This window comes from Callospermophilus lateralis, chromosome 8 (genome assembly GCF_048772815.1).
Source record: "Callospermophilus lateralis isolate mCalLat2 chromosome 8, mCalLat2.hap1, whole genome shotgun sequence".
Lineage (NCBI taxonomy): Eukaryota > Metazoa > Chordata > Mammalia > Rodentia > Sciuridae > Callospermophilus > Callospermophilus lateralis.
The window spans coordinates 120,983,324-121,010,888 of record NC_135312.1 but is presented as its reverse complement, the minus strand read 5'-3'; the positions used below and the strand labels follow the sequence as shown (position 1 = coordinate 121,010,888).

The 27,565-nt window shown below is 38.6% G+C and overlaps 1 protein-coding gene across 2 annotated transcripts in view; it reads left to right on the top strand.

Moving 5' to 3' along the window:
- Gab1 (GRB2 associated binding protein 1) overlaps positions 1-27,565 on the top strand; it is a 115,067-nt gene that overhangs the window by 68,931 nt on the left and 18,571 nt on the right. For both annotated transcript variants that reach the window (XM_076864507.2, XM_076864506.2), the window contains exons 2-6: positions 4,927-5,221; positions 14,606-14,831; positions 18,562-19,163; positions 20,283-20,368; positions 20,555-20,858. In XM_076864507.2, the coding sequence (XP_076720622.1) occupies positions 4,927-5,221; positions 14,606-14,831; positions 18,562-19,163; positions 20,283-20,368; positions 20,555-20,858 (1,513 nt within the window). The remainder of the gene's footprint in view (positions 1-4,926; positions 5,222-14,605; positions 14,832-18,561; positions 19,164-20,282; positions 20,369-20,554; positions 20,859-27,565) is intronic.

The window sequence follows — 27,565 nt, the reverse complement described above, 5'->3', positions numbered from 1 at the left end:
GAAGGCCCCATGTGCCCTCCTAGAGTTTAGGCTTGATCCTGTAGGCAAAGGACAGTCACCAAGCAGAGGAAGCTCAGAGCAGAGTGTGGTACTTGTGAGCTACATCAAAATGCCGACTTCGCAATAGAGTTATGTTATCACATCACTTATCCAACTTAAAATCGGAGTGACTGTTGCATGCAAGAAATGACAACAGAGTGAGTTTTTACATTGTTCTTTACTGTGCAGACTTCCTGCTAATATCACCTTCATCACCTGCACATGATGGATGTCTAACAGTTAAAATGGGTTTTTGCATGAATCTTACTTAAAATTGTTCTGAGTATTTGGTTTTGAAGGCTTCTAGAAAACTCATGCTTTTTGTCCGTTACTGCTCTGCAGGATTGATGAGGCCAGTGTACTGCTTTCTCTGGGGCTACCAAGGCAGCGAGGATAAAAATAGGACAAACTTTAAGAATCCCAGATATTTTCAGATAACAAAGACTGATTTATGCAGGCCCGCTTCGTGCTCTGACCAAACATAGAGAAGCTTTTGTGCTGTGATTAGCAAGGGTGCTGATGTCAGTTCTCTTGTCAAGCATCAAGCTTTATTCTGTAGCTAAATTGTGCTTTGTACCATAATCCAGAGAACCTTTGTATCTGCCTTATTTAAGTGTGTAGTTTATGTAATTGCTTTTGTTTTCCAGTTTCATCGGTGCCAGATTCAATGAGAGTGACTCATTTTGCGACCGAGACAAACATTCACATTTGGACCATGTTAAAAATAAATAAATAAGTGGCAGGTGCTGCTTGGTGAAAATTCTGTGTTTTAGTGCGGTCATTTCCTGCTGGAAGGGTTCACGTCTCGAATCATGTCTCAGCTTCTGCAGTCGCTAGCCCAATACCTTTAGTATTCCTCAATTTATGGCGATTCATTTCTTGGCTCTTTCTTTTAGTTTCTAAAGGCTTTGTTGAATTTGAATAATGGGATTTCAACAGGAAAGCAAAGGAATAGATAAGAGAAACCAAAAGAACACACACACACACCTTCTTTTGTTTCTCTGAGGTGTTTATGGATGTGCTTTGGTGCAGTTAGGTATCATGTCAAGCTCTGGAACTCTTTTCTCCAGTGGAAGGGGTTTTGAAAGCACTCCTTTCTTTTTATCGTGACCTGTACACCAAATTTAATATTCTCAAAAGTTTTACAACTTTATTTTCTTAGGGGAATTCTACTTGTTTATTGTACAAATATTTCTGAGTTCCAGGCACTGGGCCATGTGTGGGGTGTGTAATGGCGTATCAAGCAGACATGGTCACATTATCTTGAACCTTTCATCCTGGCTAGGGGGTTAGATGCTAAATAAATAAATACAAAGAAAAACTGAATTGCAGACATATATAAATCACAACAGAGGCAAGTAATAGGGTCCCCAAAATTACACCCTGCTTTACCTTGGGGTTGGTTGGGTTGAGGGTGGTTGGGGAAGGAAAGGCTGAAGAGAGGAATTGATCATCCAAAGACCAAGGGAGAGAACAAACACTGGATTTAAAAAACAGCATGTGAAAAGTCCCTGAGCAGAAAGGAGTTTGGCCTCCTGTAAACCACATTATCAAAAAAGAGAAGTGGCAATTAAGAGAGAAAAGATAGAAAAACTTCATTTAAAAGATTATGAATGAACTATACAGGCACAGCTGTATGGCATTACTTAGAGGCCCAGAAGCCTTTGAGATCCTCATAAAATGCAGTATAGAAACTGATGCCTGTACTACTTAGCCTGAGTCATCAGGGAATGGAGGAATTATGTGCAATAAATTATGTAGTAAGGCATTTTAAAAAGATTTCCTTACAAGACATTAAAGTTTTAAAAAGTCAATTCTGTATTTGAAGACAGAAACTCCACTATCTAGAAAAATCACTAAGCCAAAGATAGGATTCCTTGATGGACCTGGATAAATAATCTTCTTTTTTTCTTTTCCCTTTATTTGTCCACTAATCTCTCAAGCTTACTGCTTGAGAGGTGTGTTAATCAGCTCTTACTGCTGGGTGTGGTAGTGCATATAACGTCAGCCACTCTGGAGGCCGAGGCAGGAGGAATCAACCTAGTGAGATCCTGTCTCACTAGGATGTGGCTCCGTGGTTAAACATCTTTGGGTTTACTTCCTGGTACAAAAAAAAAAAAAAATCAGCTGATACTGTGACAACACATCTGAGAAAAACAAGGAGGAAAGATTTATTTTGGCTCACAGTTTCAGAGGTTCAGTCCATGATCAGCGGGCTCCATTGTTTCTGGGCCTGTGATGAGGCCATACCTCGTGGTGGAAGGGTGTGGCAGAGCAAAGCAGCTTACCTCGTGGTGGCTGGGAAGGAGAGAGACAGAGAGGTGGAGAGGGAGAAGAAGGGACTAGGGACAAGAAATACCCTTCCAGGGCAAGCCACAAGTGACCTACTCCCTCCAACTAGACCCCACCTCCTGCGGTTTCCACCACCTCCCAATGGTCCATTCATTTATGAAGCCATCAATGGATTAATCCATGATGAGCTGAGAGCCCTTGGTCCCAAAGCCCCACCTCTGAACTTTGTGCACTGCGGACCCAGCCTCGAACACGTGAGCCTTTGGGAGACCTTCCAGATCTAAACTGTAACAATAGGGAAGTATCTGTAGAGAACCAACTCACAGATGGTTCCTATTTATTTTTAAATAAATAGGAGTATATCAAATGAGTGGATTTTTATAACCCAGTACCAGATATGCGTGAATCTAACATGTTGTGACTTTTCAATATTATCTAAAACATCTATAGAATTCTATTGTCTTTCTCCTTCTGACACCAATTCTGTACTTTTTCATTTGAACTGCAATAAGAAATTAACTTAAAATATGTTTTAAAATTAACTTAAAATATGTTTTAACATTCTGTGGCCTTGGTGATTCTTTTTTTTTCCAGTAAATTTCTTGTTAAAGGATTGCAAGTTTTTCTGTAAAGGAGTGCTTATCCACTAAGCAATATTTCTGTAGCTACTTTGCCAGGGTTGCTGTGTTCCAAAGTATTTATTTTCATTTATGTTAAATATTTTTCTCCACAATTTTTTTTTTTTGTTATTTTACACAAGGCATTTGTTTGTTTGTTTATTTATTTATTTATTTATGGCTTACTTTTTTTTTTTTTTTATTTTTTTCTCCACAATTAGAAAACACCTCGAGGGTAGGAATCATGAATTTCAAACTTGTCTCTCTTTTCACAAGTACCTTATACAGTATCTTCAGAAAATTCAATTACTTGTTGAGTAATTCATTGATTTTCTTTAATGGATATAATTGAAAGAATCTCTTAAAACATTAAGCCTAAAGTTATCACCCACATTATTTTGGTTGTCAGTTGTCCACATTACTAGAAGGCTGTATGGCTGGTTTGTGGATTGCTCAGCGTCCCTTCCTCCTCATTTTCTGTCTCTGCCTCAGATCTTTGCCAGAGCTTCCTAGCCCCTCCATTAGGGAACCACAACTCAAAATCAGTTCATATCAGAAGTTTATTATACAATTTTGTGAAGATGGAGGCAAAGACAAAACAACTGCCTGAGAAGTGTGTGTAGATTTTAGTTATCGATCCTCTTTTTTTCCCCTTTCACATTTTTTTTTCAGAATACAGTGAAGCCATTTTTGAAACTGTCACTACAATACCTTTGTGTTATATTTGCCAGATTTTATAAAACAAAAAACACTCTATCATGTCATACTCATGGCTTTCTCTATTGCCTTGGATGATTTTAAACTTGGTCAATATTTTCTTATAAATAGATAATATATGTTAATGAAGACAGAAATACTGTTTTGGGGGAAATTGGCCTATGTTAACAGCCCCAGCAGCAGCTGTCTTGGTCTGATTAGACTGTAGAGCATGGAACTCTCGTATACTGTGATGAGTAAAATTTCTAAAATTCCTGTAGGCACAGGGCTGTCATCATACCAGTTGTTTCACTGGAAAAGAGACTTTCTCTTGCTGGTCCTAATTTTCCAAGACTAAAGGACTGTGACATTGTAACTGGTGCTCAGAGTCTGTGGCTGAGTAGGAGGAACAGTGAGAACATGTGCCTTCAGTGGGGTTCATAAAATGTCACGGTTCTCTGCCCTTCCACTTCCTGGAATGTCCTCTTTGGGCAGTCTAACCTCGAATGTTCTGTCAATAAGAGTACAGAGTGTCTATTAGTAGGTGATTGAGACTTATGAGCCTGAGAGGAGACAATCTGGGTTTTGTTTCTAGGCACAGATGTTAGGGTTAAGGACTGATAAAGAAGACTGCATCATTGGATTCTGCTTTTATTATTTGATGAATCACCTTCATGTGTGTATTTTATAGCAAGTTATTAAGGCATGGAAAATCATTTGCTTTTAAAAAAATGTGCTGAAATATATACAACATACAATTCTATTTTTTAAGAATTCGGTTATTAAGAACATTCACATTATTGTACATCCATGACCACTATCCATCCCCAGAATTTCTTCATCTTTCCCACCTGAAACTCCTCATTCTCCCTTCCTGCTGTGAATGTGACTACTCTAAATACCTCACATAAGTGGAATCGTACTGTAGTTGTCCCTTGGTGAATGGCTTATTTCATTGAGTATCATGTCCATATTCATTTTTCCCAGCATCATTTATTGAAAGCATTACTTTTTTGTATGTAGTAAAAAACCAAACCTTCATCGGTTTGTTGACTTGATGTATCATAGGCTAGTTAATAGAAGATACAAGTATATATATCAAAAAGTTCTTATGAGAGATCAATAAGCTTTGGTGTTCAGAGTGGAAGATCATCCTATGATAAGTGAAAACCATTGTGACTTTTCTAGATGGTGCATTTATAGTATTGGCTTGATAAATGTGTAGCTTCTGGAAATTTTTCTCTGCAATTAATACTAAGTGGTGATTTTGGTTTTTTCCTAGGCATGGAAGAGGAGGTGGTTTGTGTTACGCAGCGGCCGTTTGACTGGAGATCCAGATGTCCTGGAGTATTACAAAAATGATCATGCCAAGAAGCCCATCCGTATCATCGATTTGAATTTATGTCAGCAAGTTGATGCTGGATTGACATTTAACAAAAAGGAATTTGAAAACAGCTTCATTTTTGATATCAACACTATCGACCGGATTTTCTACTTGGTAGCAGACAGTGAGGAGGAGATGAATAAGTGGGTCCGCTGTATTTGTGATATCTGTGGGTTTAATCCTACAGAAGAAGGTAAGTTCAAGATTTTATTACCCGACTTCAGTTCTCCTTTTTTTGCTATGTATTTAGAGGTGCCATAAAACTCCTTGTTAATTCAGTTATACACTGTTTTGTTTTGCAATAGGAACCTGACATTTGGGGAAATTATGGGACTCTTCCTTAATCAGTGTGGACAGAAACTTTTTCCCACAGGTTTGAGAGAGAGAGAGACTTAACAACCATTGCAGGGCAGTATATAAGTAATTGTCCTGAGGAAGAAGGGGTCAGGAGGACATTCTTAAGTGCATTTATTGAGCTTTGACATTAGTATTAAGTTGGACTATTTAATAGTGTTGATATATGACTGTTTTTACCGATTAAAATGTCAAAAATTTTATGCTTCATCTCAGTTCTTTAGGGATCATTTTAAAAACCACATTAGGTTTTAAAGTTATGAAGTAGCCGAGGTGATCATCAATACCTAGGCAAAGCAGAGGAGAATCAAGCACAAAACACAATGAAAAAGAGCACAGAGAAGGAAGAGGGGGCTCAAGGTATGGATGAGCAGGAGTAGAGGACAGTTTCCCAGGAGAGGAGTTGTGGGTTGCAGGCTTGGAAAGAAGTAAAGTTTCCATGTGGGTGGAAACAGCCCTCCAGGTTTAGGCACCTGGGAAGGAAAGAACTCTGAGGTGGAATAGGATCATACTGCGCAGAAGGGCCATGGGTAAAAGAGGCAAAGGGACAGCTGCTTTCAGATCTTGACTTTCCTGGAAGAGCTCAGCTGAGTGGGTGGGGGTCTCAGGTGGAAGTCTTGTTCAGGTACTCTCAGAGCTGTTTGACCACTGAGTCCCTGTCTGCTTCTCTCCCTTTTCAAACGTGCACTCAGAACCTGTGTAGGGGACTTCAGTATAGATTTAGTTTTATAGAGCCAAGAATCAGAAATGAAGGGGTACCGGGGTCTTCAACCTTGGTGTCTTCAACTTGTCCCCTGTCTCCCTGGGGGATGCGGTCCAAGATTCCCTAGTGGATGCCTGAAGCACCTATTCAGGATACCATGAGGTATCATTGTGATGGATCTTCTGTTTAAATCATGTGTCATCTTATAATCCTTTTGTGGTTACTGTTGTTCCATTTCCCTGCTGACTTTTCAATTTGGAATTTGTTTGGGAGACCTAAGAGCAGAATTCCATCTCCATTGCTGCCTGCATAGATTGAGCTGATCTGCAAGGCTGAGTAGAAGTGTTCTTCCATGTTTCTTGGTTCTTTTTATAATCTTCTGAAATATTTTAATAAAGGAAATGAGATGCTGTCTTAGAAGATGTGCATTCTTCTTTCAAGGAAGGTGAATGTCTGGTTTTTGGAAGCCTATTCAGTATTGGGTAAAGTTGAGAACTCCCAAAATAAGAATTTCTGAATGTTTGTTTATGAGATTAATTTTGCAAGTTTTAAGGCACAGAGTCTCTGGTTTGTTTGACCAACTTAAAATATTTCTTACCATCCAGGAGATAAATGAACAAGCAATCAGATCTGGGAAGAACAAAAGCTTGGTATACTTTAGAAAATGGATTCATTAGTTCGCCAAAATTTGGGTTTGCTAGCACTCCATTAGCAACAACCTAACACTCCATTAGATTGCAGGTGCTCATTCAACACACACATATTAAGTGACTAGTTAGGGAGACAGATGGTAAACCTCACTGACATGGAACTGAATATCTAGTGGGAAATTATTCCTTATAAAAAATGTCCAAAATAATGCATTACATTTGTTGATGGGTGCAAGTTCATGTGTGTATACATGATCTAGTAGATGATCCAGAATTATAATACCTAGGGGTAAGTGCCCTGCACTTTGATGAATATAGATGACAGCAGCTCCTAATTTAGTCCTGAGGGTCAAGAGAAGCTGAGGTAGTTTTAAACTGCTCTGTGACTGTCACCGATCATGTCCCGAGAACTCTGGTTTTGTACTTATCGAAACATTTCATTGATTTTAGAAGTCAGAATCACTCAGTCACAATGTCTGTTTTCACTTTAAAAATGTTCTACCAGTATAAGGAGGGGTGAAGTTTTGAAACTTAAAAGCTTCAGTGACCTTTTTGGTGGCAAACCTCACTAGTCCTTACAAAGCACATTAGAAGTATATTTGGGTAGAATGAAATTCTTAATTTTTGAACCTCTTATCAAAGCAATATACATAAAGGGTGAGCAATAAAGTATCAATCAGGTTTGATATGTATGGTTTGTGACTTGGTTACCAAAGGCAGCTGTGCTAATCACATATCATTTTTATCTGCTCATTAAAACAAGCCCCAGGGACTTTTAATTTGCTAATACTTTCTATAGTTAGTTCAAGAGCTATATATTATATACAACGGCACTTATGTTTTAGATTCTATTATTTAGATTTTTTTACAGCTTCTTCCTGGACATCTGCCCCCAAATAACCTAATTTGAGCTGTTTGTAATATATTATAGTGAAGTATATATTGAGGTTTTAGGAATAAATTGTAGAAAGTGAACTGTTCATCATTATGTAGTATCATAATGAAGTGTACTTCATTGTACTCTACAGTTTAGGTTTTTAATGTATAGTGGCAAAACTGCAAAAATGCTATAAAACTAACTACTATACTTCCTTATGCATTTGTAGTGTAGACTAAATACCTTTTAAAAAAAAAAAATAGCCTAGCATGAAGAAGGCCTTGAGTTCAATCCCTGACACTACATATATACACACATAGTAAATGAATAAAATAATGTCTAAAGATTTGTCTGAAATGCTAAACAGCAGCAAATTGCCATAATCCTTTGTAATTGTATTCATATAGTTTAATATAAGTTAAGAATCAAAATAGCTTTGTTCTTCCATTAACTTTATTGCCTGGTTTATATTCCCTTTTTTCCAGCTAGACCTCTCTGCCCATCACTGAACAGTATAGGTATTTTTGTTTTTACTTAGATCTGTCCCCTGTGCCCTGTGCTCTTCCCGTTTTGGAGGGCTGAATATGCTCCCACTTTGAGCTCAAAAAGTGGTCAATAACATGAGATGATTTTCTTCACTGTGCTAGTTTCAGACCAGATGTTGGAAAAAGTAGACTGTGCTTGGATATCAGTCTGAGAAAATAACTATCCACAATCCCTGTGAGAATAACTAGTTTTTCCCTGAAAACAAAAGGAAAGGGGAAAAATCTGACCTGTGTTTTGATTCCAGGAACCTCTCAAAATATCGTTACCATGTTATTTCCGCTGCCCCAGGTGACCACTGCTATTATTGAATACTCAAAGTGCTGGCAGGCTGTATCTGTTTTTAAATTCTAGCTCATTGAACTGTGTGTGGTTCCTATGAATGCTTTTCTTCAGTAGATTTGAGGGTAGAAACTAATTTCTTTTGTTTTTCTTGGAAATGTGCAAATTTATTTTTATTTCCACACCACCAAGGTGGAAGCTGTTAAATCTGCTAAACAAGTCCTGGGAAGCACAGCCCAGGGGCTATAGGAAGCTCACTCAGTTCTCTAAAGGCCTCTGGGCTAATTTTAGGATGCAAGATTAGAAAGTTGCCTCTGAGGTTTTTTTTTTTTTCTTTATTATTATTTTTTAAAAATGCCCAGATTATAGTGACTTAATTAAAAAAATAAAAAGTGTGATTCTCTGTTTTGATATGTTCCTGATAGACAAGCATTTACGATTATATATACACTTCCTTTCTTAGAAGCAGTCTTTCTCAATTGAGGACTTTTAAATTTCTTTTCCTTTACTTTTTTATTGAGATTTAAATTGCCACTATGATTAGTATAGATCTTAAATGTACTGTTCAAAATAGCTTTATATATCTATGTCTATACATAGAGACGTCTGTATAGCTGCCCAGTATTAAGAAATAGAACATTTGCAGTCCCCTGAAATTCTCCTTTCTGCCTCTTCCAAGCAGAGCCCACACCCAAATGTATTTTTATTTTCCTTTTGCTTTGACTGCCATCCATTCTTTTTTGCCTATTCTTTATTTATTTCTTTTTTTGTGTGTTACTGGGCATCACACCCAGGTAGGGCCTCACACATGCTCTCTGCCACTGAGCTACATCCCCAACTCTTTTTCTTATTTTTTGAGACAGGATCTCGATTTGCTCAACTTGGAACCCTCCTGCCTCAGCCTCCCAAGAGCAGGGATTACAAGTGTGCACTTGAAGCTGAGTTTTACCTTTATTTATTTATTTATTTATTTTTTAATACTAGGGATTGAACTAGGGTCATTTAACTACTGAACAACATCCCCAGTCATTTTTTTATATTTTCTTGAACTTCATGTAATGGAACTATTGAGTCAGGCTTCTGTTTTCCAGTATTAAGTCCACAAGACTCATCAAGGTTATAGCATATATGCATTTCTTCATCTTTTGCAGCATTCCATTGTGTGGATACCACACTTTATGGATCTGTTTGAATGCTGAAGAACATTTGGGTTGTCTTCAGTTTTTAGTTAATATAGCTGCACAGAACATTCTTATGGTTTTTTTTTTTTTTTTTTTTTTTTTTTTTGGTACTGGGAATTGAACCCAGGGGTGCTAAACCACACAGCCATATCTCCAGCCCCTTTTTAATTTTTTTTTTTTTATTTTGAGACAAGATTTCACTAAGACCTTAGAGCCTTACTAAGTTGCTGAGGTTGATCTTGAACTTGATGAGATCTTCCTGCCTCAGCCTCTCAAGTTCACTGGGATTACAGGTGTGCCCCACCATGCCTGTCTTACATGTTTTTTGATAGATATCAATGTCTAGTTAGTTCTTTGGGTATATACCCATGAGTAGAAATGGTGCATCCTAGGATAGCTATATATTTAACCTTAGCAGATTCAGTAGCTTTAATTCTCCAAAGCCATTGTACCAATTGCTTTCCTACCTGCAGAGTATGAGAATTCCAATTATTGCACATTGTTACCAACATTTGTTAGAGTCAGCCGTTAATTTCAGTCATTCTAGTGGGTGTGCCATGATACCTCAGGGCTTTAATTCACATTTGCTGGAGGACTAATTCAATCAAAGCTTGAGTTTGTTTTTTTATGTTTTATTACACACTTTCAAGCTACTGTCCCTGAGATCTTGGTTCACCGAGTGTCCTGTGTTGAGACCCAGGCAACTAGATCTCTAAAATACCCCCCAAGTGATTCTGATGCCATCATACCTCTAGATAAGTATTATGGCATTTGTCAGGATTGCCTAACAATTTGAAGTCTCTAAGAATGTTTTTGCAGTCTATTGAAGAGAGTCACAACAAATAAGAACTTTTTTCTACTTGACACATTAAACATATTGTGTAATAATTTAAGTCTTTAATAAGAAACTGCAGTTGGTTTCACCAACAGTTGCTGCTGCTGCTGCTTCTTGTTGCTATCCATTTGTCAGATTTACCTTTATGAAGTGTTCTTCCATAAAAATGGTGTATTCATTCGGGGCTGGGATTATGGATCAGTGGTAGAGTGCTCGCCTAGCTCTTGCAAGGCCCTGGGTTCAATCCTCAGCACCACATATAAATAAAGGTATTGTGTGCAACTACAACTGAAAGTAAAATAAGTATTTTTTTAAACAAATGGTGTATTCAGAAGTGAGAAGATGGTTGGTTATATTAGTGTTAATGATAATGAATACTCTTTATAGATTCTTATTTGCCAAGTGAGACATAGATCCATTCAAAATTATTGTTTTTTTAAAAAATATTTTTTGTTGTTGTGGATGGACACAATGCCTTTATTTATTCACTTATTTATTTATTTATTTATTTATAACTTGGTGCTGAGGATCGAACCCAATGCCTCGCACGTACTAGGCAAGTGCTCTACCACTGAGCCACAACCCATCCCCAAAATGCCTCTTCTCAAAAGAAAAATTTTACAGCACACCAGATAAATCAGTAATCAATAGATACAGAATAACCTTGACCTATTTACCATTAATTGCAATCATAAAAGTAAGACTTACACAATAGAAATAAAACAAATAGAAAAAAAAAAAACAAATTTTGTATCAGCAGACACAGCCCACCCTCAGGAAACACTCTCATCTGGTCTCCTGATAAGAACAGAGGAGCAGCTCCACCGTTTCATGACTGCATGCTCAGATGCAGTAAGTCAGTGGTTAAAAAATTAGCCTATGCCATCAACTCCGCAAAATTCTGCTTTACCAATAAAGACAGTAGAATTATTTCCTACTTGTGTCATTTCATTTTGTTAAATGATTAATTCTTTTGAATATCCAGAAGCATTATCTAGCCTCCCCAACTTCTTGAGGGACCCTAACAGCAGACATGATGACTCCAAATAGGATAAAACTAAAGCTGAGGGTAGAGTGGCGTGAGCCAGTTTCTAATGTTTTGGATCTCATCAAATCATAATCTACTTCTCTCCACTGAAAATTTGTACACTGAAAGGCTTTCCTTAGCAATGTTTATTAGCTTTCTAAGTAAATTTCAATTCGGACTTCACTCCAGTAGCTTATTAGGTCTATAATAAATGTTCATTATACTCTTCACGTCTTCTGAATTAAGAAGTAGGAGATTATTTTTCATGCTCAAGCAAACCCTAAACCAATGTTTGGTTCTTAGAAGCTTGATACTAGCCTTCCTTAGAGCAGTAATTCAGAAGTGTGAGCAAGGAGGGGAATAGAATGGCCTGTTCCATTATTTGTGGTGTAGAGATAGGTACAAGTCAACATGTTTATAAGATGAAGAGAAGTTTTTTTTTGGTCTTAGACCAGTCATTAAACTATAGAGAGAAATTGTCAGAGAATATTTAGACACTGTGCATTGCTTGTATTAAAATTTCAGAGCTGAGCTGTAGTCAAATTAACATGACTGAAAAGAACCCAGAGACCAAAATGTTGAAGATGTTGTGTTATCTGAGCCCAAGTGGTAGAGTGGTCTCCTCGGCCCTGTTAGGGTCCTGTGTGTGCCAGTGTTGTCTGCAAGGGGAGGGGGTGGCTGTTAATGGATGTTTAAAGGTCTTTTCTTTCATGAGCTTGCTCGTGAACAACATGGGAATTTTTCTCTAGCTCTTGCCTCTTTTAATGTTCATGCAGTATATAAATGAGATACTTTTGAAAAAGGAAAATCCCAGGCCTCTTTAAAGAGGTTAAAATGCTCTGATCATTTATAGGTAGGAGATATGGAAGGTTAGAAATGAGATGGTCCCCTTATGTTAATAAAACAAGCTCAGACTGTGGTTTCCTGGCCAGGTGGATTTTCTTTTCCCACTTAAGATGAATCACTTAATTCATTTAGGGTTTAGCCATCAAGTTTAGAAAAAGTACTAAGGGAAAAGTGTATCTATAAAAACAGTCACTAGAATTCATATGATTTTTATAGAGTGAAGGATTGTCAGTGTTTAGTTTTATTTTGTTTTGGTGAGAACTAAAAATTGAGCTAGATTACTGAATTTTACTGTGCCTCTACTGTAGAGGAAAAGAGAAGCATATAAAATACATTTGTGGATACAACCCGTAGGATAATTTAACTGCCTTCTCGTTTCTTCCTTCCTAGTGTTGTATATATTTTTCTTAAGCTTGTCTTTAAAAGGTAGATATTTTTCATGGCTCTCTTAAATCCAGAGGGATTTACTCTGAGTCACTATTTAATCTTTAGCATTTTAAATCTCCTTGAATTAAATCCGTGTATTCACAACCACATCAAAAGAGTGATGCATTTCAGAAGGTATGTTACATACATCGCTTTGTAATCAGCCTAGGTTGTTAGACAGGACAACAAGAGTTTGTGAGTACCCCCTGAAATTATGACATCATTATGTAAGTGTCCAAAAATTTACTCTTACCATTTCTGTTCTCATCCTCCTGAAAAAGAAAGAATTCATTAACTCCTGACATAAGGTGTTAGAGTTTGTTAGGTAAGCCTGTAGGAAGACTTGACCTTACCTGGAGCATCACAAAGATTAAAAAGTCAGAAATTAGTTCAACCTGTTTGCTCAGATCATATTCTCTAAATGAAAGAAGTTTTCGACCCTTATGAGCATCCAGAAGGGCTCCCAGAGTTCTCAAGAAGCAGATCCTAAACTGTGTGTGCAGGTAGAGGAGCTGGAAGAATCTCTTCTGGTTTGACAGAGAGAAGGTGCTCAAGGAGTTTCTACCTCAGACTGAAACATTTCCCACTCCCCCAACATCTATTTTTGAACTTCCGTTTGCTATTGAGTCACAACCGGGGAATACAGTTACGTTTAGACCTCACAATTAGAAACCTACCTTCAGCACCTGAAAGAGTTGTAAAATGAGCTAAATAGACTTGTCTATGCTGTTTATGGGAATATTATAGTTAAATACATAAGGACATTATCACAAGTATCTAAAGAAGACAGTTTACAGTGATCCCTTCTCTGGTGAATGCCTAGGTCAGGTGACCTCAATCCCATTTGATAGAACATTAATTCCCTTACCTCTTTTAACATCTTTCACATAATGTTTTGGTGAAAAAAAAAAAAAAGTCAATTTTAACTCAGCCTTTTCTGTGCAAACATAAACAGGCGACAAACAAATTTGTTTATTTATATCTGGAACATTTACCTTTTTCTGGGTTATTTATAGCCTTGTATTCCTCACCAAACTAACAGAGTATATTCCTCTGGGCCCTTAAATTATACTTGGTTATGTCAGTAATTACAGAGGGATTTTATTTCTAGATTTTCAACTTGTTTTCAAATTATCTCCTTCTACACAATTTAGTTAGCTATTTTCATGTGTCTTTTCAGAACATGGTTAAGGGCTTAATAGTGTACTTCTCCACTTTCCTGAAAATGCTCCTTGTGCCCACTAACTGGCAGAGAAAGCCATGAGCTAAAAGACAGGGTGAGGCCTTAAAGAAGCCCTTTCCCTGGACATGAACAGAATCCATCAGTCTCAGAATTAAAACTGTTTCTCCCCAGTCCTGCCAGAAGTATAAAGAAAAGATGAGCAGTAGAATAAATAAAAGAGGAAAAGCAGCCCTGGGACTCAGCAGCATGCCACCGTGTCACCAAACAGGTCTCCAGCTTAGGAAGTGACATGTTTTTTATCAGGGGGAAAAAACTTGCCTCGCATGCACAAGGCCCTGGGTTTGTTCCCTGGCACCACATAAGTAAATAATCTGTCTCTTCTGCTAAGATTGTAGAGCACTTTAATTCAGTAGCCATAAAACTAAAGATTGTCTAAGTTGAGATTTTTAGAGCCCCTGGTACATTTTCGATCTCCTTGACATGAACAAATCTCTTCCTAAATGTTTCCATTTGGTAGTGTTTGTTTTACCTTTGTCATGGTCATTCTGTTTTGGTGTGCTGAAGTAATTTCACTCCAAACTTAAAGTAGTTTTGCTTAATAACAACAACAACAACAGAAAAATGTTCTTAAAATGGGACGGACAGTGAGAGTCAAACTTTGGCATTGCAGATCCCGTGAAGCCACCTGGCAGCTCCCTGCAAGCACCAGCTGATTCACCTTTTGCTATAAATACAGCACCACCATCTGCCCAGGTGGATCCATCCTCCACAGCTCTACCTCCTTCCTATCAGCTAATTAGCCTTCCACCACACCCGGAAACTCTTGGCATCCAGGAGGATCCTCAAGACTACCTCTTGCTGATCAACTGTCAAAGCAAGAAGCCTGAACCCACCAGGTAAGTCGTTTGTGCTTCTGTGTGTGTGTGCGTGCGTGCGTGCGTGTACATTTTAAAATCTTACATTTAAACTTTTCAACCTTGACTTGAAGGCTTGAAAGAAGCCATCTCCATAGGCTTACCTAGTAGCATTGTATTTCAGGTCTGTATCCCTCCATTAATGATTTCTGATATTCAGGAGGTTTTATTGAAGAAACATAATCTAAGCTGTCTGTAGCAGACACTTGTATTTCCAAGACCCTTGTGAAGACAGGCTACTGTTTCAGTCTTTCTTAGAGACTTGCAGTATTACTTGCTTAACAGAGTTCACTGATTTGTAAATGGTGATCTTGCTCCATTTCTTATGTGATTATAAACCAGCCATGGGTCATCTTTTGTTTCTGAAGAAGGAGAGGAATACCTACTACTAGAAGATTTTGAAAGCAAAACGATTCCATTGCAGTGAGTGTGTTGTAGTTCTTTTGGTCTGTGTGAGCAATTAATCTTACAGGTAAAATCCCAATATGGCAGATTCTATGGAATCATAAAATTTGGGAGTTTAGAGAAATTTGATGATATTACATGTGTTGCTTAAAGCAATGAAACTTTCAAATCTTTATACCAAACATTGAAGCAGCACTTAGCCCAAGCCTTGACCTGTCAAATTTCTAAGTAGAAAGAAGCATCTGGATTGCGGTGCTTGACCACAGGGGCCATAAGTCCTTCCCCAATCCCTGGGTAGCCTGCCATCTCCCTCCCTCCTCCCACACTGCTCTCCTCTTACAAGCTGTAAGGTAATTTTAATTTGATCATCCTTGACCTTTGATGTCGAGTGGTTGGAGGCTTAAAGTGACAGAGGGAGTTTGAGAGCAGTTGTTTTACTCTTTAAAAAGAAGCAAGAAAAGGATCTCTGCCATTAACAGCCATGTGACCATTAGTGACATCACCATCAAGTGGTATATTTATGAGCAGTATAAAAGTGAAGTGGGGTGACTTGCATATTAGACTGGAAAGGTGTTTTTGAAACGTTATAGCATTCTATTGTCATGTGTAACTAATTCGAACAAATTTTTAAAATAAAAAAAAAGCTGTAAGTTATTAAGCCTTATTGCTTTTATGACATAAAAAGCTTTCATTTAAAAAGCAATTATTAACAAAAATTTAAGTAGGGTTTGTTAAAATCCACATAATAGTTTCTGCAAACTATTTCCCAAGGCGACAGAAGCCTCTCACAAGCATTCCAAAGTTGGTTTTTTGTATATTTGTTGTAATGGGATTTTACCTGTAAGAGCAAGAAAATTTTATAAATCAATACTAGTTAACAATATCAAATTCTAACTTGATTGTGCTTGTTTGCTGTGAGAATTTAAAATTACACACTTGCAACTTTGTTCCCTGTGCTACTAACGAAGATTTTACTTCTGGAAATTCACTGTTACTTTCCAATAGCACTTTTTAAAGCCAACAGCAAAATGACAGGTTTCAGAACATTTTTTTTTCCTTATGTTAGTGTCTTTCATTGATTTCCCTGGTTTCAGAGTGTTTCTGTTGCAGTGTAAATTATGCTTCAAATCATCACCCAGATATATTTTGCCATCAGTATTTTGTATAAGTGACAGTAAGACACAATCCCCTCAGATACAGTTGCCTTTGGAGTTTGTAAGTGAAGCTTATTAAGAAGTCCAAGAATAAAAGCATTAAGTGTTTATAGGTAAAAACTCATGTTCAGTGCCCCCAGCTCAGACAAGAGCTCCTCTAGGAAGTATTTTCCCCAAACTTGTAGATTAGATTAAGTGTCTTTCTTGAGTTTCTGTGCTCAAATGGTTTCCCCATATCTCTGTTTTATCATAGTATTGGAAATAGTTTGGTAGTTTTATTTTTCTCCACTAAACATTAAGTGACAGTAGGAAGTTTTGCTTACCACTAATTATACCCCTAACGTCTCTTAGCTTCTCCATTCATGAAAATTCTAGATTATGCAAATTTTAGATTATGCATAGGTGCATTCAAAATTCCATCAAGGAATGGTCTAAGTGTTTCTAAGATGAAGAAAACAGTGAGAAATCTCATCAGAAGAGTAGGGTTTGACCTGCACCTAGTTGATGTGAGGAAAGGAGCATATCATTAGTAATTCATAAAAAAATTTCTTGGGGTAAAAGAGATGTGAGCACAGTAGAAAGAAGATGAAAGGAGAGCCTGCTTGGGAAGAGGTTTGATTTGGGGAGGAAGAGGACGTGGAACATGGAGCCAAGTTATATTTGTGGCCTTGTAGTTCCCACAGCCTGGAGGGACCTAATAGGTTTTCCATTGAGAATTTGAACAATATAAAAACTCTATTTTGAAAATATGTCTCATAGCAATGTGGTCTGATGGATGGATTGGAAAAGGGAGACACTAGGGGGAAGGCCAGTTAGGAAGGTTCAGCGCAGTAGATGTCACCAGAACTGTATGAACCCAGAATTTACCAAGAATACACAAGAAGAAATGTCAGTTTCAAAATATGGAACTCAGGATCTGGGGAGAATATGGGATTTGTCAGCATTTAGAGAAGAAAGTAAATGTATGAAAAACAAGGTTTTTCCAGCAGCATGTGTGGTGACTAAAGGCCTGGACTCTGTTGTCCATTCCCATCTGGAAAGGCACAGGGGGCGGGGCTGGTCACTGAAAAGAGGGCAATGATCAGGGAAGGAGAAGAAACATTGGGTTAGCACAGTATGGGTTCTCTGATACCCTGGGGTCAGAGTTTCAGGGGGTAAATATACTATACAGTGCCCGATGTTACTAAGCAATTAGGGAAGATAACACTTTTTAAAAAATCTCAAGTTATTTAGAGAAAGAGTTTAAATTCCTGCAGGACTTTGGACAACATGTATGGGTAGTTCAGGTATCTTGTTTGTATGGTCAGCTTCATCATGGCTTAAACCAGTTTTGTGATACCTCAGAATACAGAGATGGAAAATGTACCCAAAGCAGAAATAACTCTCAAATGAGAAATATCGAGGTTAATTATCATCTGGAGTTGGTGAACTCTACCTCATGTATCTTGATCCTCTCATAGAGTTAACTATAAATTTATTAAAGGAAATTAGGATAAGGGAAGATATGGGAAACCCATTAAGTTGCCACCTCCTTATGGGTCTCGGTGGATTTCCTCAGTACCAGGCAATCATTTGGCGTTTAGTTCTGCAGAGTCACAGATTTGCCACAGGCAGGTTCCAAAGCCGTGGATCAACTTGATGAACTGGACTGGCACCAGGTGTCTGCATGTTCTTGATAGGAAACTTCTCTTGTCCCTGTGCCTTCTTCATTTTCCTTTCCCAGACACTCATAATATCTGTCTAATGCAGGGCTTTAGGGACTGTGGTTTTTTGTTTTGTTCTGTTTTGTTTTTATGGTGCTGGGGATTGGACCCAGGGCCCTATGCATGTGAGGCAAGCACTCTACCAACTGAGCTATAGCCCCAGCCCAGGATTGTGGTTCTTATGTGTGAATTTCATAGGGAGACTTGGGGAAGCGGGCAGGTATAGGGAAGAAATTACTACGCTGCTGGTGGTTTGTGGTGGTGGTTTTGTTGTCTTGTAATCATACAAAAACTAAAGAACATTTGTGCTTTAAATCTACAGATCACACAAAAACAATCTAATGGGGGATAAGAAAAGATGTTTTGATTGCTAGGCTCTGAATATGTTTACCAAAACTGCGTTCTTATTCTTGACCATGTTATATTTTGTCATTAACACTTTTCATGTAGAACCCACGCCGATTCTGCAAAATCCACCTCTTCTGAAACAGACTGCAATGATAACGTCCCTTCTCATAAGAATCCTACTTCCTCCCAGAGCAAACATGGAATGAATGGCTTTTTTCAGCAACAAATGATGTATGATTCTCCACCGTCACGTGCTATGTCTGTCTCTGTGGACTCCAGTCTTTACAACCTGCCCAGGAGTTACTCTCACGACGTTTTGCCAAAGGAGTCTCCATCGAGTACTGAAGCAGATGGAGAACTTTACGTTTTTAACACCCCACTGGGGACGTCCAGTGTAGAGACTCAAATGAGGCATGTTTCTATTAGTTATGACATTCCTCCAACACCTGGTAATACTTACCAGATTCCACGGACATTTCCAGAAGGAACCTTGGGACAGACATCCAAGCTAGACAATATTCCAGATATCCCTCCACCTCGGCCACCGAAACCACATCCAGCTCATGACCGATCTCCTGTGGAAACGTGCAACATCCCACGCACGGCCTCAGACACCGACAGTAGTTACTGTGTCCCTACCACGGGGGTGCCGCCGTCTCGTAGTAATACCATTTCCACCGTGGATTTGAATAAATTGCGAAAAGGTCAGCTTTAGTTAGTTTTTACCCTATTAGAGGTTAATGACAGAAAATCTGTTTTTCCAACTAATTGTTCTCTTAAGTGTAGTATGGTGTTCAATGGTAGCCTGTTTTTTCCTTCAGCTCTGCAGAAAGAGCTGGTGTAGCCAAGATCTGAGAGTCTCAGTGGACCAGGGAAGGCTATGTGTGCAAGAGTGTGTGTGTGTGTGTGTGTGTGTGTATGTGTGTGTGTGTGTTCGTGTGCTCTGCTGGATGGGAGCAAGCTGGAGCTGCTCACTCATGGAGAAGATGGGCCTCTTGATGCCTCTCCCGCTTTCCCTGCTCCTGGTGCATAGGCTGTCTGTTAAAACAGGAGCAGGAAATGGACCAGCCACGAAGCCTCTCCAGGCTTACTCTTTCCTGTGTTTGTGTGCCATTATGGTCACTTCTGTGTCACATCTGGGCTCTGTTTCCTTCCTTTATAAGCAGTTTTCGTGTCGTGTCTAGCAGGTGATTATTCTGTTACAATCAAGCCCTTGTGCATTTTGTTTCTTTGAGGTCTATCTGATTCCACGCTTCTGCACTCTCCTCTTATCACTGGTCACTACAGTTACTGCCTGTGACTATTACTTTTCTTACACCTTCTCAAAGAGCCTGCAGTCAGAAAATAGAGCCCTTAAACGGTTGGGGAAATGGGTTTGGGTTATTCTCTGAGATTCTTCAAGTCCTAAATATAGAAAGCCCATACTCTTTAAAACGATGTAGTAAAATCTCACATTAGAGTTTTTCTGGCTAGCTTAAAAAAGAAAGAGATTTAATGTATCCTAAGAAATATTTTGTCAGTACTTACTTCTCATTCAATACCAGTTTCTAAATCTCTTCTTCATGCATTTGGGTAGCCTAGTTATAAGTAAGTGAGATAGAAGTTAGGCCAAAGGTTCAATCTCATAATCAGATATGGGTATTGTTTGTCATATAAGTATGTGTCTGCATTTTCTGGTGGTTTTGTGTGCCAGTGTGAGGTAACATTCTGTGAGCATCCCTCTAAATCAGGGTGTGCAGAGAAAGAAAGAGAATAGATCGTTCCTGATTACCCTGAGCAAGGCAAAGATGGAAAATGCTGATATAGTTTATTCTTTATTCTAGATGCTAGTTCTCAAGACTGCTATGATATTCCACGAACATTTCCCAGTGATAGATCTAGTTCACTTGAAGGCTTCCATAACCACTTCGTAAGTATACATGACCTTAGCCTTGTTGAGTGTATTTCATTGTCAGAATCTTCCCACTAAGTACCTTGAGACTCATTGAGATCACAAAATGAAAGTACCTTCAGATTCATTGAATGGATGTGACAGTTGTATTTTCATGTTTGACAATAGTTTTTGTTTATTAAAAGAAATGTATGTGTGTTTTAGAAAATCAAAAATGTGTTGACAGTGGGAAGTGTTTCAAATGATGAACTGAATGAAAACTACGTCCCAATGAATCCCAACTCGCCTCCACGACAGCATTCCAGCAGTTTCACAGAACCCATTCAGGAAGCCAATTATGTGCCAATGACTCCAGGGACATTTGATTTTTCTTCATTTGGAATGCAAGTGCCTCCTCCTGCTCATATGGGCTTTAGGTCCAGCCCAAAGACCCCTCCCAGAAGGCCAGTTCCTGTTGCAGACTGTGAGCCACCCCCAGTGGATAGGAACCTCAAGCCCGACAGAAAAGGTAAGAGGAACATGCCAAGAGAGAGAATTGGGGAGTGTGCTAAGTTAGAGCTGAAGTTAGCCGTCCTGAAATATTTCCTCTGCCTTGGACATCAGTTTAGCAAAGCAGTACTGCTATTTATAGATTAGCAACTTGCACTGATGCCCAGGTGAGATTTGTAAATCTCTTATCCCTATGTCAAGATTACAAACTTATTAAAATACCCAAAGGAATACCCAGGCAACAGGGGAGAATTAGGAGAAACTGGAATGCCCTGCCCCATCTATATGGGGTTATGACTTGACCCCTACTCTGCTGCAATCTTTTTTTTTTTTTTCATGTTATACATTTAATGGGAGGAAATAAAATGTTATATAAATAGTCTGATACATAAAATGTTATTTTTTAGATCATACATTTTAAATCTCTACATGTTCTTGTGATGCTTCCTAAAGTAGCTTTTAACTGGATTTATTAGTAGATCCTGGGGCGGGAAGCTCTAACTGATTCAGATTCAGGTCAAGTTGGCAACATCTTTTCTAGATTTGAGGGTGTCTGCCATCCCCCCTGTGGATCTCCTGGCAACTGCAGGTGACAAAGTGACAGATGCTATGGCAGAGACTTGTGAGCCATCTGAGCAGATGAGAGGGAGCCTAGAGACTGGTCCCAAGATGGCCTGAAATCCTTTTTTGACTTCCGAAGCTGTGGGCTCATACCAGCAAATCTCCTGATGTAACAAGAGAACCCAGAAATCTAGGATTTTGTGTGTATTATCTCTTGATGATACAGAGATTATCAGACCAAACCCAACACTTCTACAAGGTGTATATGGCCTTTAATTGCTACTTGGTGTAACCTCTTCTTCAGAGAGTACACAATCAAATCAGATTCAGGATTATTTACAACACTTGATGTAATTACAGCTTTCTATCTACCCATGTAACAACTTTTTAAAAATTAGTTTGCCTTGGCTGGGGAATAAATAAATGCTTCTAGTCTACTCTTTTTACTGGACGTTGTAAGTAACATTAAATTCTGTAACATAGTTCATTAAAAGCTCTCAGTAAAAGAAAATTTTTAGCCAAGTTGGGTAATATGTACTCAGTTTTTCAAAATTTATGTGTAAGTCATTTAAACACAAACAACCTGCTTCTGTTGCAGCATGCTGTTGGTGTGACTTAATCTTGACAGCCAAATAAATTAGCATCCATGTGATGAGTGATATAGCTTCTGGCTTAGTGCAGGGGTTGTCAGCACATTGAAAAGCCTCCTGTGCTATATGCAATTTTTAAAGAATATGTAATGTTTGTGTATATTTCTCATTAACTAGATTATTTGTACTAATTTTAATTAAGTTCCAGTTGAGGGGACCAGTGAGTAGCAATCAAACTAGCTTAAGAAAAATGTTTTGGTTTGATTTTAAAGTAGGGGTGTAACGGTGCTGGAAGAAGGCTCTAAGGGGAAACTGAGACCATCCTGTGTCCTGCTGTCCCTTCCCTCATGCTCCTGGGAAGTCTTGGTCTCTGCTTTGTTCTCTATAGCATTCTCCCCTTCTTTTCTTAATTCTTAACTCTTTATCCTCCACCGGAAGAGAGATGTGCTTTCAGAAAGCTTTGGCCTGGAGCGCCCCCTGTGGCCTCTGTTCTGCCCCCTGGCTTCTTCTCAGGAGCACTTGCAGCACCCACTTCAGCTTCCAATTGCCTCCTTAGGTATTTAGTCCCTTTGGATTGCTTAGACATGATGGGTTGCTCTAATATGACTATATATAAATAAATGTATAGCCATCCAGACTTGAAGTTAAAATACCTCTTACTCCTGACTTTATCATGTGAGTGCACTGTAACCAGGAAGGATGACTGAAATTCTGAAAAATGCACCATGAAGGCTGCTTCCCATGGTAACTGTCGTGATCCCACTAATTTGACTTTTCACACTAGGCCACGTGATAGATTAAGGTCAGCCCACAGACTGACTGCTGATGGTTCAGGTATCCACCTGGGGACCCTGAGCTGTGAAGAAAGAGGTTAGGGTGTGTGTGTCAGGGGGTTTTATTCAGTAATATTTGCATCTGTTTCTTTTGATCTTCAGTTGTCTCTAATTCTTTTTTTTTTTTTTAAAGAGTGAGAGAGAGTGAGAAAGAGGGAGAGAGAGAGAGAATTTTAATATTTATTTTTTTTTTTTTAGTATCTGGCGGACACAACATCTTTGTCTGTATGTGGTGCTGAGGATCGAACCCAGGCGGCACGCATGCCAGGCGAGCGCGCTACCGCTTGAGCCACATCCCCAGCCCCTCTAATTCTTATTGTAGACCTTAGTCAGATTCTTCTTTGCAGATAGTATACAAAAAGCATTTCTAGACATGGATGAATTTATAGTACATTTGTAGATCTTGGAAGGATTGAGATACAAGCATCATGACCTCTGAAATATTGAAATGTCTTTTTAAATGTTAACCTGGGGCTTTCTGCATTTACCTTGGTTCGTGATGGCAGCAGCGCTCTACGTTCAACCCCAGACTTGACAGTTTTTTATCTTGAGGTCCCACGTAATGTGGAGATGGTTCGGTTTGGGGAAGGGTACAAGGCTCTATGTCTGATTTAGCCTGTGTTTCCCATATTATTTCATAAGTGGCCACTTTATGCTTCACAATTGTGTCTCCTGGTGAATGCAGTGAAAGTACCATGCACTGTAGAACATGAGGGTTCAGTTGTCCTAGTTCTTCCAGTCAAAGGTTCTCTGTCACTTGTCGAGATTGTGTTCATTTTTTTAAAAAAATTAGCAGGGAGAGAAAAAGGCCTGCTGGTATAGCTCGGTGTTAGAGCACTTGCCTAGCATCTGCAAGGCCCTGGGTTCCATCTCCAGCATCATAAAAATCAACTGATGTATTAATTTAATTAAAATTATCCGAACCATTCAGAGTCCACCCTGAACTCACTGTTCGGATTATTTGTTTGATATACTTGCTTAGTTACAAAATGAACTGGTAAAGTGTGCCCAGATTAAAACACCCATATCGTTTTTAGCAAAACCAGGAACTGTTTTAGTTAAATAGTAAAGAGGTAACTCAAATCATACTATTAAATTTTTTTCTTTTCCTTAATACCTTTATACTTTGAAATAAATATAATACAAGAAAGGAGGCATGAGAAAATACTTAATGTGACAGGGAAAGCTTTGTAAAGTTATAACCATTAAAGAAAACATTGTTGAAACCCAAATTCAGATCTCAGAGCCAAGTTTATCCTTGAATCAAAACTGTAAAACCAACTGTCTTACTTGGTTGTGAAATCCTTCTCATTATTCCTTAGCATCAGATGAGTGTTTTAATTTCAAATTCTGTGACATCAGATGAATGACTTAATCTGTTTTCCAGTATCTCTTTTTAAGGGAAACTCATAAGAAAACCTTTCTGTGAAATATGGCTCAATTAGTTTTGGAGCCCCATAATACTAGTTCGACACCTAGGATGACTGAGTTTTGTGATTTTTCTTCTTAGAAAGGGCCTACAGCAAATGAGTGATATTCTGGTCTTGTTTACTAGCCCAGTTTTAGACATCAGCTGCTATAGTTTGGAGTACATATGAGTTTTTCAAATACTTCTGAGTAACTGAAACTGCAGAAATACATTGAGTGCTGATATCTGAACCCTTATCAGGTTCCTTATCAGGAACCCTTGGCTGTCATCCAGTGCATGGTAGCTACATTTTCATCAGACTCTTTCTGTAACTATAGTATTTACTGTGTACATATATTAATAGAAGAGGAACATGTTTAGCATATTGTGTAAAATGCTGGGAAAGCAGATACATCACAAGGACAGGACAGATTGTTTTGACTACTTCAACTCAAAGTTTTATTTTTCTACTGGAAAAGTAATTTTGTAAAGTTCGGAGATTTTTTGTAAGATTACCTATCATGTTTTCTCAAAAGTCATTATATAGATGTACCATATTTAATCCCTAAATGTACCCACGCCCCATCACCCTCATCCTGCCTCTAACACGATACAGCAGCTATCTGTACACCAAATGCAGTCTTTATATTTTATTCAATTTTGTCCATTCATGCCGCTCTGTAGTAGCTTAGAACATTAGTTATGGTATTGATTTTTTTAAAGCAGTGCAGGATTTCTTATGGTATTTTTGTACCTGGTTTGGTTAAAGTATGTTCAGGTCTGCGACCTTACCTTGGTGAAGGAAGTGTCCAGAAGACTAATCCCAGGGAGCTTCTACCCTCCATGCATCTGTTTTTGGCATAGTGATGTATTTAGACATTTTTTTTTCCTCCAAGAGATCACCTAAAGAAGTTTTCAACTGTGATTAAAACATAACGTGCTTTAAAAAAAAGAAAAGATAAGACTACATTTTTACAATACTCAGCACAGGGGCTGCTGATTAGAATAAGCAGCATCCTCCAATTTTTCCTCAGAGGGGAGATGAGACTGGCTCAGATATTTGGGGGGTGAATGAATGATACGAGTAAATACCTTGATAAGTAGGTGTTAAAGTTTGTGCTTTGAGTTAAACTTGTTGCAGTTTAAAGGAAGTAAGTATGGAGCTCCTTTTTACTCCATACTTATTATTATGTGGGGTTTTTCCTAAGTATTCTTGGCCTACAAGTATGATTACCATCATTACATCATTATATTCATCTTTATACAGCAAGACCATTACAACAAGTATAAACATTTTTCAGAACTCTGCCTTGACTTTTTAGAATACGCAGAGGAGGGGCTGGAGTTGTAGCTCAGTGGTAGAGCGCTTGCCTAGCATGTGGGAGGCACTGGGTTCAATTCTCAGCACCGCATAGAAATAAGTAAAATAAAGGTCCATCAACAACTAAAAATGTTTTTTAAAAATAGAATTAGCAGAGGATAATAATCTTGTGAATTACTCTTCTTTTTTGATTTTGAAGCTGCCCCCTGAAAATAGTAGCATCATCTATAAAGCTTTTGGATAAATAAATACTGTAGGTTATGTCAGACCTGTAATAATACAGAAGGTAAATAAAATGTCCACATTGAGTTCAATGTCTGTGAGCATTACCTACAAGGACACCTGGTGTGTGCACTTTTCAGAGAAGATTGCATCTACTCAATTGAAATGTGGACTCTTGTGACAGCCTTGACCATACTGGAGATGACCCACTTCTGAAATACATTCAGTTGTTACCTTTTCACTTTTAAAGGACAAGCAAAATGTGAGATTGATCAGTGAAACTCCACCAGCTCTAAGCACAAGGCAGTTCCTTCACATTCATTCATTATAGATTTTAAGTGCTTACCCATTACAGGATCCCCTTTGCTGGGCATTATGTCTCCAAATGCAAGAATGAAAAGCTTGCCTCTCTGCAGAGACTCACCATGTAGTGAGTAGTGGAGGAGGCAGAAAAGTAAACCCGTTCTCATAATTACCAGGGAAGGGGCTGCGCTGAGGTAAGCTCTTGGCACTCTGAGGGAAGCTTCCCTAAGGAAAACCTGCAAGCCTGAGTAGCAATTAAGTGGTCGAATAGGGCAGCCGGCACAGGGGCTGCTGATTAGAATAAGCAGCATCCTCCAATCCTTCCTCAGAGGGGAGATGAGACTGGCTCAGAGTGGTAGGTGAGTGGGAGGCCAAGAGGGAAATAGGCAAGGACCAAAAGAAGGAACAAATGCCAAATGCCTTGCAGGTGCCTTATCCCTGGGTGCTATACCCCTGAGGTTGGATTTTATTCTGTGCGCACCTTAACGGATTTTATGCAGGTAAGCAAGTTGGCTCTGGAAAGCTCATTCTGAATTAAGAATGCAATAGAAGAAATGATTGTACTCCTTCATGTAACATGTTAGAGACTTCACCCTCTTTTCGTCATCTCCCTCAGAGTACTTTACCCAGTTTTCCAAGACTAGGGTTCTCGAAGCATTAATTGAGACAGGATCAGAAGGGAAAGGCATACCCCAAGTCTGTTTCTGGCACTCTCAACTTATAGGACTTACAGTGTTTTTTTAGAAGCATTCAGGACACTGAGATTGTAGTGGAGGCCATGTAGCCATGTGGGGTGAGTTCCTCACTTTTAAAGAAACAAAACAGGTTGGTGAACTGTACTTTCCAAAAAAAGGAAAACAGACATCAAACACAGGACTGTTTTGTTTTTTTTTTTTTTTTCTGGAGTCTGCATTCTACCAAAGCATCCTGCAGTGTGCTGCTTGCCCCATAGTGGGAAAGAGTGGTAGGGTTTCAATGAGGGTCCCTTCTCTTAGGATGATGGTTTGTACAAGTTATTTGTGATTTTGCAAGCTGTTCCAGCATTCTTGGAGGCAGTTCCTTGGAATAAAAATCATCTCACTGTTTTGAGATCATGGGCTCTAGGAACTTTTGGCAGTTTGAAAGTGTCTTCCCTCCTCCAGGAAAACAAACAAACAAACGAAAACTAATGGTCAAGAGCAAATCAAGGGGAGACTTGGGGACTTTTACATCTAAAGAGCAAACTTTCTAGAGTATGATGTTTTGATTTTTTTTTTTTCTAGTAAGCCCCTAAAATAAGTTACACTGATGAGGTCAAAAAGCAGTATAGTAGGAAAAAAGACCAAGAATTCAAACATCTAGAATTTTTTTCTCTTATTACCATTAACAACTACTCCCTTCTAGTAAATGAAAAGGGACACATCAGTTTACTTATTTTTGCATTAATTTTCTTATTTTAAAACATAAAATTAGATCATCTCTAAAACAGAATACTCCTTAGTTTTAAAA